Here is a 23,086-nt window from a genome sequence, read left to right as displayed (position 1 = left end):
CCACCTAACAATCACTGTAAAAGAATACTTATTCTAGTTCATATATCTGGAAGCCTAAGAAATTCTCGATTCTTCCTCAAGGCTACTCATGCAGACAGAACCAAGAAACTCCTTTTGTAGACCTGACCAGGAATGTAACCATGGCAGTGTGCCTCTAAAAAGGTGCACTCATACTCCTACTTATATGTGAATCAACGCAAGGGGTATTTCCCTGATAACATCCAATGTCTCACCTTCAAAGTAAGACAGTGTTCCTTGGTTTCACTGGCATACGACATGTATGACATTTCTCACACTGATTTAGGTACTGTATGACTACTGCATCAGTTGGCTACTTAGGTGACCTGAGTGTTTACAAGAACTGCTTTAGTCCAAAAAGTAAATAATGGTCCTGATGGAGCTCCCATGACTGTTACTTAGTTCTCTGCCCTATGTATCCACTCAAAGTTTTAACCCTAACCTCAGGGGACATTTGGCAATGTCTGGAGGAAAGGTTTTAGTTGTCACAACTGGAGACAAGAGTTGCTATTGGCAACTAGTTGCAATTGGCATAGGAGGGATGCTGCTAAATGTCCTATGATACACAGTACAGCCCCCGCAACAAAGAATTAGCCACCTCTGAATGTCAAATGTCAACTTAGGTATATGCAATAAAGATACTGGATACTGGTGAAATAAAAAACCAACCACAGAAGACAATGAGTACAGGAGCTGCCCTGGTAGAGGTCATAACCTAAGAAGAAATACCACATTATATATATTCATTAATCCAAAGAGTCCACACAATATTTGTATTTAAATACTTTTATTTTCATCTCACAAAAAAAGCAACAGTGTTTGCAGTTACACATGCCTTTCAGTCAGTGCTGGTCATATGCAAAACAAGTTATCAGAAATATAAAGAAAAATAAGCCTTTTCCCTTTACAAGTGAAACAACACAATTCGCAGATACAATATTATATATACATATTTTCAAAATCTTTCATAAAAGACAGATTATGACACAAATTTAGAATTCCACCCACAAGCTCGGACTCAAGGAATTGAAGATCTCTATAGGTGTTTAAATATAAAAATGTAATACCTTTACAAGTTCCAAGTAACTGCTTTCCAAAGTATTTGAAAGTGGCTATCCTTCACAGCAACGTGGAACACTTGGCTTTAATCAAGACAGCTGTAAAACTAAGTTTTATCTCAATGTGAGTTTGTTGATTAATGCAAATGCTCCAATTATGCCGTAATTCTCATTTTATATACACATACATACACAGCGTATTATTATACTGATGGTTTATACAGTCCAATTTCTGGAGCATTTCCTTCAGCTAAGCCATGACCTTTACTTCCTTTGAAGTATTTTAAATTAAGAACTGTTCAGAAATATCACTAATGACTACCATGACTAACTGTGAAAAGGTGCCCTTTTTACTTTTATTTATGATCAAATGTAAATGTGTCATGAATAAACTTATTTTTTTCTATGGCAGCAGGTATAAGTAATAGCAAAGTACAGGCTACTTTTTCAACACTAGAACCTGAGAGTTTGAGATACAGTATATAACATTTCTTTGCAAATTTTCTAGGAGTTCTATCACTCAATGTTTCCAAAATAGTAATATGGCAAATCTTCAGTATGGATTAGTAGTATCAGAAATGGGAAAACAAACAATGCTAAGAGGCCTGAAGGAAGGCAGGAGAGCAGAGAGGGAGGGAGGGAGGGAGGATGTGTGCCCATGCATTTTCTCTGATGCAGACAAATGTGGAGTTTTAACATTTACCATATGGTAGATGAGGAGACAGTGTGATATAAGAATGCTTAAAGTGAACATACAGGTCTGGATACATGATATGCACACAAAATACAAGGCTAATGAAGCAGAAATGGCTTAAATTTGTGAATGCCAGTGAGGAAAACACGTAACAGTGTAAGCACTAAAGACAAAATGGAAAGCACACAATGGAGAACAGAGGAGAAAGATGCAGTCACACAAAAGACCTCTGGGTAGGAAAGGGCCAACTTGTCTTGCCACATGTGGGGGATGAAAGACAGAAAATTCCTTTTGGATTTAGTTTTGGGGCTCATGTTCTATTCATCGGAGCCATGTCAATAACTCGAAAGGGTCATTCCAAGACACAATTTCTACCAGGTACACAAGCTATGCAATTGATGGAATCGTAATAGACTTCTATAGATGAACCAGAAGTCTGGGCCTCAAAAAGAAGCTACTCTTAAGGGTTTGCAAATGCGTTCTAGACAGCACTCTTATTGGCTTATCAGCTTCGCCGGTTTACCAGTTACTAAATGATACATAAGCAATGAAGTTTAAACACACCTTTATTAAATACTGTCCCCTTGCCTTTCTAGAATTTACAAAAGCACAGGTCCCTTTTCACTACCTCATTCAATTTGAATCAACATAAGAAATGCTGGATCTAATTAGCTTTCACAACTCATCCATAGCCGAGTGTCTTCTCCTGTCTTATCTGCTGCACACCTGTTGCCATTAGTTACATCACTACACTGTTACACCTTCCAGCCAGATGGCAGGGATTTAGTAGGTCTTTATTTTTGTTACGTACAGTCAGACCCCTTGCAAGGGACTAAGTGTTAAAGGAAAATAATGGCGGAAAAAAGAAGCAAATGATACATGTGCATCTATATGCTGGCATCCTTAATGGAATAGATCCTAGGGAATGAAATAAAATAACCAGAAAATAACTATATTAGCTACTGCTAAGTGAGGAAATATGTAGGAAAAGAAGAAGTGAGCTGTTATATTATGAAACTCAACTTTCATTAGGTCCCTACGTAGCCATGCAAAAGACTACAAAATGAAATAAAGATATGAAAACATATTAAGAATATTCTCCTACCAAAAATAGAAATCTTTCCAAAACAGACAAGTAAGTAAACAACACATAACTAGTCTACTTGCTATTGCCAACACAGGCAATAAGGAAAGGGGAGGATGGGAGATTTGTCATACACTGATCCTCAATTTTCATTAGGTACCTATATATCCACGCAAAGGACTAGGTACAAAACCAATAACATGAAACATTTATATACATCTTTAAAAAGTATAGACACTGTCCTTTCCCCCGACTATTATCCACCCAAAGAACCCCTCCCCATAAAAAAAAAATTAAACAATAAAAAACCCAAGATATGAAACTATTGCCCCTGCAGGCAATGAGGGAAGGGAAACAGAGGAGAGTTATCATACGTCTGGACCTCCATGTTTCATTATGTGCATCCATGTCCCAACAGAGGACTGGGTACCACATTATATAACACACAGAATGTAGCAAATATTTATATACATTAAAATGTGTGTGTATAGTATATAAATATGTGTGTTCTTGTGTGTGTATACACACACACACACACACACACCCAGACACCCCCCAAAAGAAACCAAACATCTATTCTACCATTGCCCCCTAGGCAATGAGGGATGGAGAGTATGGGATATTTTTCATAGAGTCAATCTCAACTTTATTACTATTAAGTACCTAAGTGGTCATACAAAGGACCAGATTCAAAATGAAGTTAACACCAAAAAGGGGCAAAACATTTATATACATTAAAAAAAGTATATATCTTGCTTTTTCCTCTCAACAATCCCACTCCTCATTAAAACCCTCAAAAGCAAAACACCAAAACCCAAACCCAAACCCTGTAGTGCTCACATACTGCTTGCTTGTGTACACAGGCTCTGAGGAAGGGAAAGAATATTTACCACACTCTCGGGTCTGGGTCCCTCTTTACATTTGATTCCTACAAATTCAAACAAAATACTGTGTTGAGAGTGAAAGAACAACAACAATAACAACTAGCACACTTTTATAGACATAAAAAAAAAGACAAACCCAGAAATGCCCCACCTCCCCTACCAAAAAAAAAGAAAAAAAAAAAATCCCTTAAACAACTACTCTACTGGCCATTGCCAAGACAGGCAATAAGGGAAGGGGAGAAGGGGAGATTTTTTCATAGAATGAACCTCAATTTTCATTACGTACCTAAGTATCCATGGAAAGGCCTTGGCACACAATGAAGTAACAGGAAAAAGGAGCAAGAACATTTATATACATTTCTAAAAGTGCACACCCCACCCTCCCGGAGATAGGCAGATGGAGTAAAAAGGAAAAACCATCTATACTACTCTATAATTATTGCCCACAGAGGCAATAAGGAAAGGGGAAAAGAGGAGATTTTCATACATCCGGACCTCCACGTTTCATTAGGTACCCGTAAGTCCAAGCAATGGACTGGGTACAGCATGAAATAATACAATATAGTAATGAAAAGTATATATACATTTTTAAAAAGTATATATTCTGCCTTAGACCCCTCCCACCCCTCAAAACTTCAAAAAATCCAAGCTACTTTAAAATTATTCCCCATATACATGAAAAGGGTAAAGGGAGAAGAGATTGTTATACATCCATAACTCCATGGCTCATTAGGAACCTACACGTCCAAGTGAAGGACCGGGTACCCAATGAAACACTATAATAAAGAAGTAAAAATATGTACATACATATACAAAAGGATATATCCCAATACCCACAGAAGAATCCCTGAAGCTAATCAACTACTCTCTTAGACACCTGCCCACACAGACAATCTAAGGGAAGGGGAGAAGAGGAGAGTTGTTACAGGCTGAACCTCAATGTTCTTCATATATCCATGTAAAGGACAAGGTAAGAAAGGTAGTGACAGAAAAGTAGCAAAAACATTTATATACATGTTTAAAGTATATACTCTTACCCTGAAACCATTTTCTCTCTCCTAGCAAAAGATCTTCAATAAACCCAAACTACTCTTAAGTATTGCCCACATGGGCAATAAGGGAAAGGGAAAAGAGGAGACTGTTATACATCCGGAACTCCATGGTTCATTAGGTACCTTTCAGTCTGGGCACCCGATGAATTAATAGAATGTAGTAGTAAAAACATGTATATACATTAAGTGCATTTTCCTACCTTCCCTGTCCCTCCCCCTCACCTCAAATACTCCACTTGACAACTATTCTGTTAGCTACTGCCCAGCCGTCAATAAGGGATGAGAATGGGAGACTGTTATACATCGAGATCTCCACATTTCATTGACACTTTCACATCCATGAGAAGGACACAGTGTGAACTAAATTAGTAATACAATGTAGTAGCAAGTTTATTTATATACATTAAGTACACTCCACTCTCTCCCACACCCCAAAACAAAACAAACTACTCTATTAGCTATTGCCTAAATAGGCAGTAAGGAAAAGGGAAAAGAGGAGATTTGTCATACTCTGAACCTCAATTTTCATTAAGTATATATGCATCCATACAAGAAAACAAGTATAAAATGAAGTATAAAAAGGTGGCACAGTATCTATACACACTTGAAAGAATAATATACAACCCCAGCCCCCAAGACTAGATCAAAAGAACAGCAACTAGGACTACTCTGTCAGTTATTGTCCATGCGAACAATAAGGAGAAACGCAAAGGGGACATCTGTCATGCTTTTGGACCACCGCGTTTTATCTACACGTCCACAAAATGGATGAATGAAATACAAAATGAAATAACACAAAATAGCAAAAACATCTGTACACACTTTTAAAAGAACATACCTTGCTCTCCTCTCAACATCACCACCTTCTTCCAAAGAAGGAAACCAAATAACTAGTCTGTAGCTACTGCCCATACAGGTAAAATGGGAAGGGTAAATGAAATTTTCATAGGATGATATATCACTCTTCATCAGGAAAAAAATATACAAAATGAAATAATATAAAAACTATCAAAAACATGTGTGTACATTTTTAAAGTATATACTCCCAAAAAAAACCACTGAAAAAAACGATCAACTTTTCTATTAGCTGTCACCCACGCAGGCAATAAAGGTTAAAGGAGGAGATTTACCATACTTTTGGACCTCTACTTTTCATGTGGTACTTAATTGGCAAAGCAGGGAATGGAGCACAAAATAAAAGAATGCAAAAACAAGCAAATATATATATATACCTTAGTTTTTAAAAATACAAATGGGGTGAAGGGGGAAGGAAGCTCTTTAAAAAGAGATTTAATTCCAATAAATACAAAAGTAACAATGGCAAAGGTAAGAAGAAAAGCTATGTCATATCCATGGCCTCAGTTTTTAGAGAGGCCTAAGTAACCAAATCCTAGTTTTGCAGCCCAGGAAGTGCTGTCCTTGGAGGTGGCTCATCTCAGATGTATTTGCCTTCCCTGAAGCCCCAGGAAACATGGGGATTATGTGAGTGTTTAGCAATCTGACGGCAGATTACGGTTCCAGGTACTTTGGTTTGAATAGACTCTTTTTAAAATCCACCTCAACAAACTGTCAGTAATCCAACAAAATCAACACTTTTTTTTTTTTTTTGAGACAGTCTCGCTTTGTCACCCAGGCTGGAGTGCAGTGGCACAACCGTGGCTCACTGCAACCTCCGCCTCCTGGGTTCAAGTGATTCTCATGCCTCCCAAGTAGCTGGGATTACAGGTGTGCACCACGATGCCCAGCTAATTTTTATATTTTTAGTAGAGATGGGGTTTTGCCATGTTGGCCAAGCTGGTCTAGAACTCCTGGCCTCAAATGGTCTGCCCACCTTGGCATCCCAAAATGCTGGGATTACAGGCATAAGCCACCGTGCCCAGCCAACACTTAACTGATTTCTTATTTCCTAATAGAAAGGATTCTGTTTGGACCCTATAATACTGATGCAGCTTGATTTGCTCTCTATACCCAGGAGTCTTCTGACAACTCTTGTGGTTCCTATGGTGGCTAATGTCCCATAAAATGGAAACACATATGGCAAGGAAAATTAAAGTAGAACCTGTGATAGCGAGAAAGTTCATGAACGATGAAACAATGACAACAAAATTTCATTTAAAGAGACTTAAATAAAACAAGATGGAGGAAGGCCCAAGCTTATGGTGAAGCTGATACTACTTGCAGTTTAATATATCTAACCACTTTATATTAACAGAACAAACTGGACTCATCCAATTCCTACATTCATAACCTTTTTTAGATCTCCAAAGCATAAACATTTCTTCCACAACCCAAGATTTCCAATTCTTTTTTAATAATCTAGTATGATGACCCTTTTATATTCAAGTAGACCTCTCTGCAATGAGAACACCTGTTCAACAAGTACTTGTGCCATGAATCTGTGTGCTTAAATAAAAGAAGCATACTGTGACTTCTGTGCTTCAGTCTGAGTTCTCAGAAATACACTGGCTAAGACAATGTTTTGAGAAGATAAAACTTTGAAAGCTACCATTATACCTATTACACTACAAGTTCTACCTCTCATTTAACCTTACATTCCTGATGTAGTTTTTAGAAGTCCTATATAGATGGGTTAGTTCAACATTAAAATTATGGAATTCTGTGGGAAAAACTGAGGCAAGGCCTACTAAAACTACAAATAATTAAGGTAAGGACAACAACAACAAAAAAACTACAACTATTATGGATATGGTATTATGGGAATGAACAGCCTTTGAGTAATAAAGATAGCAATAGATCATGAGTTATCTGTTTTTCAGGCCAAGTTTTGATAAGGTTTTACTCATAACAATACCCCCCATACTACACACACACACACACACACACACACACAGAGAGAGAGAGAGAGAGAGAGAGAAATGATATAATTCAAGACAAGATTTGCCATATGCAGAGTTAACTAACATACATTATAGGAGCGATGTCAAGAAGCACAGGTAAAACTGAAGAATCTTTACTGATTTTGAGAAGTTACAAAATTTAAATTTTGTATCAAAGTGGAATTTAGTACCACATGGTAAAAAAACAGCAACAACAACAAAACTCTCAAAAGTTTAGTATTTTTCCCTCACTCTAAAAATATAAAAATACATTAACTTTCACTATCAACTAAATTATCATTTATTTAACCAAAGCACAAGAATAAAGACTTACAATCACCTCAGTTGAATAAGACATACTTAGATGATTCTGTGATTCTCAGGATATAATATTTTCTACTCTAAAACAGATAAATTTTAGAAAAGACTAAATTGGGGAAAACACACTAGGATTAAAGACGACTATTTTTTTAGCTTACCAGCCTTTTAAATTTTATTATATAAAAATATTTTCATAAAATAAAATATAATTTTATTCACAATTCCATACATTCTAACTTTATACCTGCTGAATAAAAAAAGGGTGACCTTTCCCACTGTCTGACTCTGTGGAGTGTTTTAAGTGCTCACAAATGGGTAACTACCCTTTTTATGTACATAGAAACTGTTTTCAAACAAAATATAAAGTTCTCAAGAATTATTAGGAAGAAAGCTTTTCTCCTAAGAATCAAAGAAACACAACAATCTAGGTGTAAGTCTGCATAGCTCAAAAATTCAAGTACAGTATTTCTCTTTCAGGAGTAAAATGCCATACAGTTTCGGACATCCTCCCTCATTTTTCTTTCTTTCCTTCTTTGACCATTCCTTTTACGTTAGTTTGGACACACACAAAAAAGAAAAACTACAATTTTTAACTAAACAAAAGCACTATTTTTGATAGTGAAAAAAATTCAAAGTCCACCATACTAAACACGAATTCAAGTTACTCCTATCCCACATTCTCTTTGTTCCTTTAAGGTATTATGGTGAACTTCAAATAATTTTTTTTCAATTTCTCAAAGGCTCTGTTTTAAAATATGCATCTAATATGCTACACTATCATATAAAATGAAAATTCACACATGGGTATGATTCAGAGAGAAAGTTTCTATGATCTATGATGCCAAAAGGCAACTTAAATTGCATTCTTAGTAATAGTGATAAAAGTCACAATGAAAACCACTGGTGTTACCAAATGCTTGCCACGAATGTAGAAATACTAACCTAAAGTATATCTACAGCAGGGAGTGATAAAGGTGTACAGATTTGGGGACTATCACCATTTATGAATAAAATAATTATAATTAAAGCTAACTCAGTTTGGAACAGTTTCCTATGGTAATGCTATAAAAGATGAAAAAGAAAGTCTTAAATATTCAAAAAATTTAACCTTTTGGCCTTGTTTAGCTTTTCAATACAACAAAAATTTTAAAAATCTGTAGCACCTGGCTATTCTGCAGGAAAAAAAACACAATAGTTACAGACATTATTTAAACTTTATTTCAGAAAAATAAAGAATTAATCAAAACCCCAAATCAAAGTAGATCTGCACACCTGAGGTCAGTTCTTACAGTGCATGCTTTATTGTCTGTTATCATATTCTTCAGAGCTAACTTTGTACCACATTCCAATATCATCTATCAATAAGAAGCAATAGATGGCTGACAAACCAGTGGCCTGCAGTGATGGTGGCTCTTAGGGTAGAACTTTCCTTGTTTTACTGTGTCAGTAACTTTCTGGATACTGAGGAAGAGAACAGAATTCCAAAACAGGGTTTTTTTCCCCATTTGTGTATCTTCAAAGTAGAAAAATTACTCATTGTTTTTGTAGATGGTTGGCATTTAGGTGAATATAATTTTGTAATAAATAACTACATACTGCCCAAAGACACTTCAGAAAAGACGGACGAAAAATACAGTCAGGCCCTGAGCTAACTAGAACTCCAAAGAGCGCAAACAACTCGGCAGCGATCCTGGCTTTACCTTGGCTTTTGCAAAAGCGGCAGAGCCCAAGCTTACAAGCTCTCTGAATGGGCAACAAAATGAGGTGCGGTTGTGCATGCTACAGCCACCATGTGAGACTTTTGAGGTTCTTCTCCATCCACTGGATATTCAACTGAATGACTTCCAAAGCCTCCTGGACACAACGAAGCCGGAAGGTTGCCTCTGACTGATTTTCAAAGAATGCCTGAACCTGTAAGTTTCACACAGAAGAATTTCAAAAGAAGAAAAGGACAATAAACCTCAGGTAACTCCAGCTTTTAAAATAAGCTTTAACTTAGTGATGGCTGTGCTGTTATCTTGAAAGAAGTACTTTAATATTCAAGGTATCTACATGGAGTTCCCAATCAAGTATGGTGATATCTGAAATGATTTTAAAAAGGAAATCTTTTTACTCCCACACGGATACATTTTTCTAACTTAAAATGAAACCAAGGAGATGTTTAAGTAACAATAAATAAAGTAGAGTCCAAAGGCTTGGTGCTATGAATTCACCCCAAGAATGCAATTCTTCCAAACAATTTTATGACCACTTCAATTATTTGTATTAGGGAGACAAGGGAAGAGAATGGAATCAGAATTTTTCCTCATTATCATATATGCCACCATCTAGAAGTAATCACAATGCAGAATCATTAGTACTGATTAAGGAAGACAGAGAGAAGGAATCAGCATGAAAATCCACCATCTCACTAAAACTGAGCAGCCTGGTCGGGGTTGCCAGGAGGGTTGCCCAGTCTCTGCATTAGCATTTTATAAAACCAACCTCAGATAAATGTGTCTTTGTTGAAAACAGGTAAGTTGATCCAGCAACAATATTTTGTATGGTATAGGACCCCAGATGGAACCTGAAGAAACACAAAAACAAGAGCAAACAAATTAGGCAGCTGCTGGTAAAGCGTTGTTCCTGAGTGCAAAGGAAAGTCGTTAATGCCAAAGGCAGAGTAGAATCCTCCTCCCGGAACCGCAACTGAGGAAACCGGGGTAGCCCTATGCATACTTACTGCCGGTGGGAAGGAAAGGTGGGCAGAAAAAGGGAAGAGTTCAGAACATGCAGACAATTAATCTGCTTAATATCGTCGAAGATCACACTGTACACCCAGAAATGCCGTTATTGATTTAAAAGAGAGAAAGCAGCAAAAAAACTACATCTGCATCTAGCTGAGTATGAGTTCTTAACTGATGCCTTGGCAATGCAGAGGTTTTTTTTTTTTTTTTTTTTTTTTTAGAGTCTCGCCCTGTTGCCTAGGCTGGAGGGCAATGGCACAATCTCGGCTCACTGCAAGCTCTGCCTCCCAGATTCACACCATTCTCTTGCCTCAGCCTCCCAAGTGGCTGGGACTACAGGCACCCGCCACCACGCCCGGCTAATTTTTGTATTTTTAGTGGAAATGGGGTTTCACCGTGTTAGCCAGGATGGTCTCGATCTCCTGACCTCGTGATCCACCCATCTCGGCCTCCCAAAGTGCTGGGATTACAGGCGTGAGCCACTGCGCCTGGCCATGGAGAGGTATTTTTCAATATGCATAGCTAAATGGTTGCTATGAAATAGTCTGTAGCCATGCTGAGCTAAGTAACCTGGTGCCAAGCAAGGGTAGGCTTAATTAGAACTTAGATGGAATGCTACTGTTAAATGATTCATGCTATGGAATTATGTTAACAAATGTGAAAATTTCCGGATGTTTCAGTTAAACTGTCACGGAAGTATTTTTCCTCTCACAGCAAATCCTAACTTCTGTGAGCCAACACAACACTGGGAGCTTTTTTCAAATGCACAACTTGAGAATACTAAAAGTTAATAATTCTCTGAGAAACTTACTTCTGTACAAGCTTATTCCAGTTCTCTTTGACAAAATCCCATGCCAGTAAGTGTCCAGGAAAATGTCCACCCACTGTTCTAATGATAAGAGACAGCTTCTGTGTTCGGATGTTATCTCCATTCAGGCTACTTTTCATTAACCTGAAGAGCAAAGTAGATTTAGCCTCCAAAATTATTATTCATGAAGAAGTGATGACTGAAATTAAACTTAGTATGGTTTCCTAATTAAAGCTGTGTAGCAAATCGAGAAATAACTGTTGCGTTAGTCTACGGTTGATCTATAGATTGAAAATGTCATTTTTTTTAAATGAAGAAAGAACTCACCAATGAAATAGGCATTTACCTATATTGTCACATGACAATAAATAGTTTTTAAATAGTAAAAACATTTAGGAAATAAGTTCTGGTAGAATTTATTACAATTCGAGAGGTGGGTATTTTTTCTGGTAAAAACCTTATTTGATTTGAATGGGCAGGTTAATTATATTACTATTCTTAAAAAAAACTAGGCCATTTGAATTATTTGAAAATTAGGATACATTTCAGAATATAATCTTAATGTTCGTAGCAAACATTTACTGACACTATGTACTAAATAATGTTCTAAGTCCTTGACACAACAATGCTATAAAGTAGGTATTTATTAATACTACCTAACTCAATTTTATAGTTGAAGAAACTGAGGTTATCTAATTGACCCACAGTCACACAGTAATAAATACCAAAGCCTGACATCTGAACAAAAGCAGTTCTCATTTACTATGCTATACTATCTGTTTATAGTGAGAAACCACCCCCTACTCCAAGACTGTGGCAGTATTTTTAGGAGGGAAAAAAACAAAAGCCCAACAAAACGTGATGGGTTAAATAAATTATGATAGAGCCATACTACAGAATATTATGAACCCATAAAAACACTTTAGTTTTTTTTTTTATATAAAGCAGCCTTCAAGAATTGACATGGAAAATCTCATAGACTGATCATTCACAAAAAGATTGTCACAAAACACTGAGTATGGTATAAACCTAATGTGGTTTTTAAAATGCAGTTAAATATGTAGGTATGTATGTATGTACGTACATACATATGTACAAATATCCATTCCCACAGATGAATACAAAGACCAAGACTGACATTGTTGTTAACAGAGAAAACGAGAATGGAAGTGAAGGATCATGAGAAATGCTTTCATATTTTACTCTATATTCTTAGGTACTGTTTGAATACTTTATTATGGGCATTATTAGTGTATTACTAGCATAGTTTAAAAACAATGATTTTTCTCTATTTGCTTAAGTCAGAGGCTGGCTAATACTTTAAAGAAAATGACAATTTACAGTGTATCTTTTGGTAAGTGGGTCTGGACAGGTACTGAGGACATCTCTGGGACACTATTAAGATTTTTCTGAGCAAAATCATACAACAGAAGTAATGAGACCCAGAAGCCTCCTTCTATCCTCAGTGTAACTTTTAACATCTGTGCTCTCTACACCAGATGCCTCCATATTCCTCTTGGCTATGTAGAGCTCCTCTACCCCACCACTGCCTGTTCTTCCTGTCAGGAGGCCCTACTTATTGCCCTACCTCCATCCATATGACACTCCTACTTCTGGGCCTTCATCACTACATATTAAAAAGGAAAAGTCTGACAAATAAACTCATATGAACATAGAACCTAGAAGGTTTAATATGTTATTTTTTTTCTGAAATGTCTACATTTTAAAATGACAGCTTGCACAAAGCAATGCCTTGGTCCCAAAATATGGAGTACCAATTGTGGTGTATAAGACAACATTCCAAGGGGATGAATACTTTTTGAGCAAGGAGTAGGAGGGGGCTGTGACTCCTGACATCTTGTAATCCCTTTTGGGCAAAGGATTTTCTGCTTGTCCATAAAGATAAAGCCCAGCACCTGTAGTCTCCTCACCACACTGTCCAACTTAGGCCTGGCCTGTAACAGAAGGGAGGAAAAGAGATCCCCTCAAAAATGAGCTCCTGCCCAAGAGCACAGTGTTTGTATTCTTTTGGTTTCTGTATATCATATTCCTCGGTGGTTTCATACCAGTAAAGCTTCCGCACATCCTCTGAGCTGGCAAGTGCTTCTAGTATTTTGTTCTTCTCTGCTTCAGAGCCTATAGAAATGTATTTGCTCAAAAGGAATGACCAGCCTTTGTCAGTTTTCGCTCCAACTTTGAACACAGCTGTCATGACATCAGTAGGTAGGCTGTAAGAGAGGTGGTCAAACATGAGAATAACAAGAAAATATTCTGAATACAAAGGTGAAGAGTTGGCTGTGGTGGAGTTTCTGGTGTGAGGGTCGGTAATAATAACAAGTTTGAGTACACAATTTAGGGTCGAGAAAAAGTTTAACTCAGTGACTGCTATTTTCCTAGTAGTGCAACTATGGATACATCAGTTCAATTTAATATTCACAGAGTACTCACGAAGAACCAGGCAGGTGACTGGCTGGACACTAGGGAGCAGAAAAGGAGTGAGAGCCCCTGTCCTCTGAGAACTCACAGGCTACTACGAAGTATAGAGCAGTAAATATATGCATTACAATTCACTGTGATAAGTTTCATGGTAGAAATATAGCAGTAAATGGGGTGCAGAGAGTAAACACAGTCTACTGCCTTTATTAAGATCTCAGAGCTGGGAAAGACCTCAAAACGTTATCCAAATCCTCTACCCCAACTCTTCATCTGATGCTTGAATCTTCTCTCCATAATGCATGGTAAGGAGCTGGAGAGAACTAATTACCCCCAAAAGCTTTTCTGTTAACTGCTAACTCTACCTGCTATGTTTTATTTCTAAATTAAGAGACTTGTTTATCACCTGAAACCCATTAGGATGGCTGCTATCAAAAACCCAGAAAATGGCAAGTGTTGGCAAGGATGTAGAGAAATTGGAATGATTGTGCACTGTTGTTGGGAATATAAAATGGTGCAGCTGCTGTAGAAAACAATATAGCAGTTCCTCAAAAAATTAAAATTAGAATTACCATATGATCCAGTAATACTACTTCTGGGTGTATTTCCAACAGAATTGAAAGCAGAGTCTCTAGGAGATATTTGCACACCGATGTTCATGGCATTATTATTCACAATAGCTAAAAGGTACAAGCAGCACAAAGGTCTATCCCTGAATGAATGGATAAACAAAATGTGGTATATACATACAATGGAAAATTATTCAGCCTTTAAAAAGAAAGAAATTTTAGCCGGGTGTGGTGGCTCATGCCTATAATCCCAGCACTTTGGGAGGCCTAGGCGGGCAGATTTTCTGAGGTCAGTAGTTCAAGACCAGCCTGGCTAACATGGTGAAACCCTGTCTCTACTAAATATACAAAAATTAGCCAGGTGTGGTGGCGGATGCCTGTAATCCCAGCTACTCCGGAGACTGGGGCAGGAGAATCACTGGAACCCGAGAGGTGGAGGTTGCAATGAGCTGAGATCGCGCCACTGCACTCCAGCCTGGGTGACAGAGCAAGACTCCATCTCCAAAGAAAAGAAGAGAAGAGAAGAGAAGAGAAGAGAAGAGAAGAGAAGAGAAAAGAAAAGAGAAGAAAGGAAGGAAGGAAGGAAGGAAGGAAGGAAGGAAGGAAGGAAGGAAGAAAGAAAGAAAAAAAGAAAGAAAGAAAGAGAGAAAGAAATTTTAATGCATGCTACAACATGGAAGAACCTTGAAGACCTTATGGTAAATGAAATGAGCCAGTCACAAAAAAGCAAATTCTATATGACTTTACTTATATGAGATATACAGTGTAGTCAAACTCACAAAAACAGGAAGTAGAATAGTGGTTACCAGGGGCTGGTGGGGAGAGGGAGTGAGGAATTATTCAATGGATGCAGAGTTTCGGTTTTGCAAGATGTAAAAGTTCTGAAAATAAGTACTCAATAATGTGAATATACTTAACCCCTACTGAACTGTACAGTAAAAAATGGTTAAGATAGTAAATTTTATGTTCTGTGTATTTTACCACAATTTTTTAAAAAGTCTTGTTTGAGAATGCAGATACATAGAGTTCACCTACATTGACACTCAGTTTTATAACATTTATGACCCAGGATGAGAATACCCTGGATTCTGTATATGATGTGAGATAAAGAAAAAGAAGATAATTCATCTGAGTAGAGGTATACTTCACCTTTGAGTTCCATTGGATGCCATCCAGTCATCAAACAGTTTCATGGCAGTAGTGGAGCAGTTCCCCAGGTTGTGGGTGCAAGCAAACTCTAGCAGGGCTGATCGAAGCTCTCGCAGAGATGGAGTGCCCTCATCCGTCCAAGTTTGTTGTTGAATTTGGTTTTGAAGTAATTTAAATACCCTGGTCTAGAGAGACAAAATAGATTATAATGGTTTCATAATAATTAGGACAATCAGAAAAAAAACAGGACAATTACAGCCAGGCGCAGTGTCTCATGCCTGTAATCCCAGCACGTTGGGAGGCTGAGGCGGGTAGATCACCTGAGGTCAGGAGTTTGAGACCAGCCTGGCCAACACGGTGAAACAACATCTCTAGAAAATACAAAAATTAGCCAGGCATGACGGTAATGCCTGTAATCCCAGCTACTCAGGAGGCTGAGGCAGGAGAAACACTTGAACCCAGGAGGTGGAGGCTGCAGTGAGCTGAGATAGCATCATTGCATGCCAGCCTGGGCAACAGAGCAAGACTCTGCCTCAAAAAAAAAAAAAAAAATCAGGACAATTAGATCTCTTTTCCCCAACATTTATCCAATGAGGGAAAAAAAAGGCATAGATATTACTCATTAAATATCAACTGACACATGAAGGCCACATACAGCTGGGATGAAACCATTCAATAATAAAGGCTATGCATAAGGCTGCTATAGCTAAGGGGGACTTTTAGTGATGTTAACTCAGAAAAAAATTAATGACTTCTGTGCAGTAGAGAACTTTTATGCTGCATATACTCAGCTAGAAGTTATTTTCCTACCAAAAAGTATCACTTATAACCACTTCTGCAAGGAAGTCAGAACTTCCTGACCTTGTGACTTTACAATCTATAAACCTATAAAGCAATGAAAGAAAAATACACTTCTTTACTGATAGTTAATGTTTAAATGTTTCTCAATCCAATATTAAAGGTATATTTAACATTATCAACTAGTTTGAGGTTATAACAAATTAACCAAATTAGCAAGAAAATGAGGCCTTCAGGGAAGAATAGTTGTTTATAGTTTATTTTTTCTCCCAAGTTTTTATTTAAAGAACTTTCAAACCTACAAAAAAAGATAGTACAACACCCATACACTGTTCATCTAGATTCACCAGTTTTTAACACCCTGACACTTGCTTCGTTTTCAAGTGTGTATAACACACATACACACACATTTGTTTTTTCTTGTTTTAGCTGAAAAATATGAAAGTGATATACAGATATGATATTTCATTTATAAATACTTTGGCATGCAACTCACAGATATCAGAACATTCTCTTACAGAAACATAATACCTTATCACACTTAAGAAAACTAATAGTTATTCATTAATATCATCCAATCTAGTCCATTGGTATTGGCTGTCATTGCTAAACGTATACTTGCGTTATTAAGGTACTAACAGATGCCTTTTTCATCTCTCTCCAAAATAAAAACACCAAAGCTGTTAATACTATGTTGAAATATTTCCATTCTGCAAGTTGTGCATGGCGGGTGGGGGGTGAGGACACATGATATTTTAAAAAGCATCATATGCAATATGCTTTTATGAATACCACTAGGAGGAACAAAAATTCTGATATAAAAAACGTTTTTAGGTATTCTTTTTTTTTTTTTTTTTTTGAGATGGAGTCTTGCTCAGTTGCCCAGGCTGGAATGCAGTGGCACGATCTCGGCTCACTGCAAGCTCTGCCTCTGGGGTTCACGCCATTCTCCTGCTTGAGCCTCCTGAGTAGCTGGGACTACAGGCGCCCACCACCACATCCGGCTAATTTTTTTGAATTTTTAGTAGAGACGGGGTTTCACCACGTTAGCCAGGATGGTCTCGATCTCCTGACCTCGTGATCCACCTGCCTTGGACTCCCAAACTGCTGGGATTACAGGCGTGAGCCACCACACCTGGCCGTTTTTAGGTATTCTTTAGAAAACCTTCATGGCTACATAAGAAGGACCAAAATGAAAAAAATTCAACAGATACCCCCTCTGAAGGAATCAGCACAGGAGGATTTCTTCCTGCTGGTACTTCTTTACCTCCACCACCATCGTGGCATCTCATCTCAAGTAATCATGTACCACAGATGACCACATACAAAACCCTTAACTTCAGAAGTTTAGCTCAAGTTCTTCACAGAACATTGCTTTCTTCCTTTCTTTTAGGTATTGACAGTGAGTACCACTGAGTATCACCGTCAATACCTAAAATGAATCCTATTTGGAAATTTTTATACTATTAAGACCATTATCCTAGCAATGACTTACAGTGAATAAGTATCTTGTGGAGTTGAATATGAGAATGGAAAAAAAGAAACTGCAAGGAAAAGAACTCAAGGTTTGTATAACATGTCAACTTGCTTGTGTTTGTTTCAAAAGCAATGAAACACAGAACAGACACCTTGTGGAATGTGTAAGTGGTAAAGCTTCTGAGACATTGGGAAGACATGAAGTGGAAAAATACTTGCTATGCTGACAATGCGAGGAACAGACAAGCAATGCAGGGGATCCCACTTGACACACCTGACTGCATTGCTACACGGTGTCTTCACTGGCCTTACCTTCTCAATAGCATTATGATGGAAAACCATCCCAAATGACTGGAGAACAAAAGAAATTTAAATCCTACTCATAACTGTCAAATAGGAACAAATGAAGAATGTGAGAAAAAAAATCACATGCTTGAAATCCTATTTAAAAAAAAATCAGTGAAGAACAATGGCAATTCTCATTGAGAGTTTACTAAAACACAAAGGCAGCAATGGAAAGAATGGCACTTGAAGTCCTGGAAGCAAAGGAAATCTGACACTTGAAGATGGCTGTGGCTAATTCTTGAGCAGTTACACCACCGAATTACAGGGAGCAATTTTACTAGTTAGTCTTCATACGAAATCATTAAGGCAAGTTCTCAAAATAGTTGTTTAAATGTATTTCAAATGATAACATAATAAAGTAAAACATTTTAAGAAAGAATAATTATATTAGAAAAATCCTGTTACAAAATATCATTTTTATAAGTAATCCAGGTTTATTTTTAATATTAATTAATATTAATGAAGCATAGCATGTGCTTCAAATTATCTTTCCCTTTTAGAAATAAAATGAAATGTTTTTCTAAGGATCCAAATTAATTTTTTTTTAATTTAAGTTCTTTCAAAAATAGAATGCAACTCTATGATTTTACAAAGTGAAATGGCAAGTGGAGAGAGGAAATAAATTGATGGGTTATACAAGCTACAAACACTGGATTTGTAATAAAATGCAACAACAACAATATAAAATTATTTTAAAAATAAAACAGAGGGAAAGATGCTAGCACTTACGTTGTATATTACATTTTGATTTACTGCTTTAATTTTACACTGATATGCCCAGGGAGTTCTTTCCTGGGTCAACTGAGTTTCTTAAAAGTGAAATGTCAGTTTTTATTGCAAAAGGTTTATCCCACCAATGCTTCATATGTAAAAGAATGACAGATTTGTAAGTGATAAAACAGGAATATGGCTAGGATCAGATGTTAACATCAGATGTGAACAATTTAACACAATTGAAATGTGCCTCCAGACCCTACCCATCACAACACCACAGCATCACAAAACGCAGCATATGTCATGTGCAGCCTACATAACAAAAGGACCAATAAATGTACATAATGCTTTGGTTCCAATGATATAGAAGTTAATTAGAAATCAGCCTTAGACACTAATACATTTGAACATCATATCCAAGGATTCATAAATGTCTCCTATCCCAATTCCTAACTGTAGAATGTCAGATTTCCTAGTTTGAGAGTATTGATGCTACCAGAATTTTCACCCCAATATGAGAATAAGAATGTTAAAGTGACACGTTCTCCCTCTTGATGAGCTAAAGTTAACTGGGCTTTTAGCTAACCATATGAAGACACAGAGCAGTAAAATGGCGTCCGATCTTGGAAACACATACTAAGCCTTCTGCCCTTGCTCTCTACCCATCAGTCCCTGGATCCCTCCTTGAAGTATGTTCCTCATAAACACATATCTGCCCAGAAAGCTGGAAATCATCTGGGATGAAGATGCAGTTCAAAGAAGAGGTAAGTATCAAGTGCTTCCTTGATATCTTTAGGAAAAGATTTCATAAGCTAGATTACATTAAAATTTAAAACTCATATTAATAAAAAATAATTAAGAGAGTAAAAAAAGCAAGATGGAGTGGGAGAAGATATTTGCAAATATACATGACTCTAAACAGAGTTAACAGAGAGGCAAGGAGAAGATTGACTTCTGCCATTATGAAGTTTAACGGGCAGCTTCAGAGTCAGGGGATATTCTGCCTCCTCACAGGGTATATTCAGAACCAACACTGTCCTTTAATAGTGAACAAAAGTGAGTGATACGCACTAATCTTATTTATTGCTACCTGTACTAGGTTGAATAGTATCCCCTCAAATTTTGTGTCTGCCTGGGACCTATGAATATGACCTTATTTAGGAATAGGGTCTTTGCAGGTACAATCAAGTTAAGATGAGGTCATACTGGATTATGGTGGGCCTTAATCTAAGAATGGGTCAATTTGGGCACAGAAACACAGGGAGAACACTGTGTTGACAGAGATAAAGGCCACGGTGAGGCACCTACATGCCCAGGAATACCAAGGATTGCTGGCAATCACTTGAAGTTAGGAGAGGGGAATGGAACAGATTCTTCCTCAGAAGGAGCAAACCTTACTCTGCCAATACCTTTATTTTGGCCTTCTAGCTTCCAGAACTATGAGAGAATAAATTTCTGTTATTTTAAGACATCAAGTTTGTAATAACTTGTTTTGATAGCCCTAGGAAATTAATATACTACCCCAAATGGTGTTGATATTATACTAATTACCTCAAACATAATTCTATGCAATAAAATATACTGGTCCTGGGGATAACTGGATACCATACTGAAAAGAATGAATCTTGGTGTCTACCTCACACCATCCACAAAAATCAATTCCAGATGGATCATAGATCTAAATGTAAAGGATAAAATAATAAAGTTTTCAGAAGAGAACACATAATATCTAGGGGTAGGAAAAGATTTCATAAGCTAGATTACATTAAAATTTAAAACTCATATTAATAAAAAATAATTAAGACAGTAAAAAAAGCAAGATGGAGTGGGAGAAGATATTTGCAAATATACATGACCAACAAAGGATTCATATCTAGGATATATACAGAACTCTTACAAATCAACAAGAAAAAGGCAGACAATTTAATAGAAAAAATAAGCAAAAGATGGGCATTTCACAAAACAACATCTAATGGTCAATACATATATCAAAAAGAAAATCATCCTCACATCAGTAGAAAAATGTAAATTAAAGTGAAAATTGCAGTACCACTATGCACCTATCCACATGGCTAAAATAAAAAAGATTTAGTATGAATGATAATTATCAGCAAAGATATAGAGCACCTACAATTCTCATATACTGCTAAGTGTAAATTGGTACAACTTTGAAGAACTATTTGATAGTACAGTATTAACTATGCATGTGTTATGACTCAATAATCTCATTTCCAGACATATATCCCATAGAAATTCATAAAGACATACATCAAAGACACCATAGCAGTGCTATTCATGATAGCTCCAAACTACAGATAAAACAAATGTCTATCAACAATAGCTGAAATGGTTAACTAATGGCCAATCTCTTTACTATACTAACACTAGAAAGTCGATATTGGATTCTAAGTTTGCCCTAAAGACATGAGTAAGCTATTTGCATACTTCTTGGAAAGGCACATAAATATTGTTTTAAAAAGTCATTATTAACATTTTAGATAAAAAAAAATCTCTTAAGTTGACAACTTCATTTTTAGGAGAACAACTAGATGTGGGCCAGTCACTTGAAACCTTAAATGTATGGTCTGCAAGCTTTTCAAAAGAATATGACAAGAAGAAAGCTTTAATTTTTCTAACAAAAGGTATCCTGGAAAGATGACGTTGCTAGGACACGAATTAATTTTACAAATAGCAATATAACATAAAGAGAAGTCTTTGGAGTGAAATTAATCTGGGTTTGAATCTCAGCTTTATCACTTACTAGATAAGTGACTTTAAAGAAGCTATTCCGTCTCCTCGTTTATTTAATGGGGGTAGAAATATCTACCTTGGCACTGTGTGATAATTAAATGAGGTAATCTACATTAAGCACTAAGCACAGTGTGTAAAAGCACTCAAATACACTTGTTTCTGGTGTGTTTCAATCATTTATTCACTCAACATTTACTGAGTGTCACTACAGGCCAGGCCATGTTCCAGGCACTAGTTTTTATTAAGGCTGCTAGCTGAAAGCCTTATGAAATAGAAAATGATAAAAATTTTAACCATTAGAAGAGATCTCAGAGAATCATCTAACTTAAGCATCTTGCTCATGGATAGGGATGGGGTAACTCCTTTGGGGTCAGATCAGAAACTTTTGGGGGAGAAAAGCTTTTCAAGCTCCATATGGCCACTCTGCCCTGTGTTCCCTCCACTCACTGAGAATCATGCAGGTGATGAGAGAACTGTTCATAGGAGATGCAGGGTAAGGCAATAACAGAGGCAGAAAGAAGGTTGTATACATATGTAACGAACCTGTACATTGTGCACATGTACCCTAGAACTTAAAGTATAATAAAAAAATGTTAAAAAAAATTATTTAATCCAACCCCTTCCTTTTACCAGTGAGAATACCAAAACCCCAAAAGACTTACTCTAATTCTTGGTCTAATGCTTCCTTCCTTTCCCTGAAAGCTGCCTTTTGCCTGGGTCCCTGGGAAATCTCACTAGTTTATAAAGCAAACTCTGTTGTCAAAATGCGCTGATTCAGAGAATTAGATAAAAACAAATAATTTTTCACTCTCTTCCAAGCTTTTAAAGTCTCAGTCAACAGTTTAATATTAAAAGTATCCAAAATAACAACTGTTAAGATCAGGCAGTTGATATTAAGAAAGGTAAAATGGTCTCTAATACTAAGACTCCTTTAGTGCTTTGCAAAGAAACATATCCACCAGCATCATTATCCGTTAGATAGTTATCAGTAAGAACTCTTAAACAGAATATTCTCAATACAAACATAACTGTCATTTTATAATGACCACTAGAAAATTAATGGGGAGATCTACTTTGCAAAAGGGTCTATTTCAAACATTCATCATGTAAAAATAAAACAGGATCTGAATAGAGAAATATTATTCTCATGTGACCTCATTTTGACAGTGGTGTCAAATGTCTGTATTTTGATATTCAAACAAGACCATATCATACTAAGCCTTTATCAGCTCTTCATCATAAGCAACATCTTGATTTTAAGTAAAGATTTCACAAGCAGGAAAGTGAAGAAAATGGAATTTAACTGGTTGCTTTTTCAGCCTATTACTGGCTGAAAATGGAACCGTGAATAACAATATTAAAGATAAAC

The 23,086-nt window shown here is 36.8% G+C and overlaps 1 protein-coding gene across 3 annotated transcripts in view; it reads right to left on the bottom strand.

Annotated features, from left to right (window-relative positions):
- Positions 1-788: 788 nt before the first annotated feature.
- Positions 789-23,086, bottom strand: part of LNPEP (leucyl and cystinyl aminopeptidase) — a 108,008-nt gene continuing 85,710 nt past the window's right edge. For all 3 annotated transcript variants that reach the window (XM_055233389.2, XM_055233391.2, XM_055233390.2), the window contains exons 14-18: positions 15,634-15,818; positions 13,549-13,710; positions 11,486-11,626; positions 10,433-10,514; positions 789-9,859 (exon numbers count right to left, since the gene is read on the bottom strand). In XM_055233389.2, coding sequence (XP_055089364.1) covers positions 9,728-9,859; positions 10,433-10,514; positions 11,486-11,626; positions 13,549-13,710; positions 15,634-15,818 — 702 coding nt within the window. In that variant the 3' untranslated portion in view covers positions 789-9,727. The remainder of the gene's footprint in view (positions 9,860-10,432; positions 10,515-11,485; positions 11,627-13,548; positions 13,711-15,633; positions 15,819-23,086) is intronic.

Source organism: Symphalangus syndactylus, chromosome 11 (assembly GCF_028878055.3).
Source record: "Symphalangus syndactylus isolate Jambi chromosome 11, NHGRI_mSymSyn1-v2.1_pri, whole genome shotgun sequence".
NCBI lineage: Eukaryota > Metazoa > Chordata > Mammalia > Primates > Hylobatidae > Symphalangus > Symphalangus syndactylus.
The sequence above is the reverse complement of the archived record's forward strand: the minus strand, read 5'-3'. Positions and strand labels throughout refer to the sequence as shown.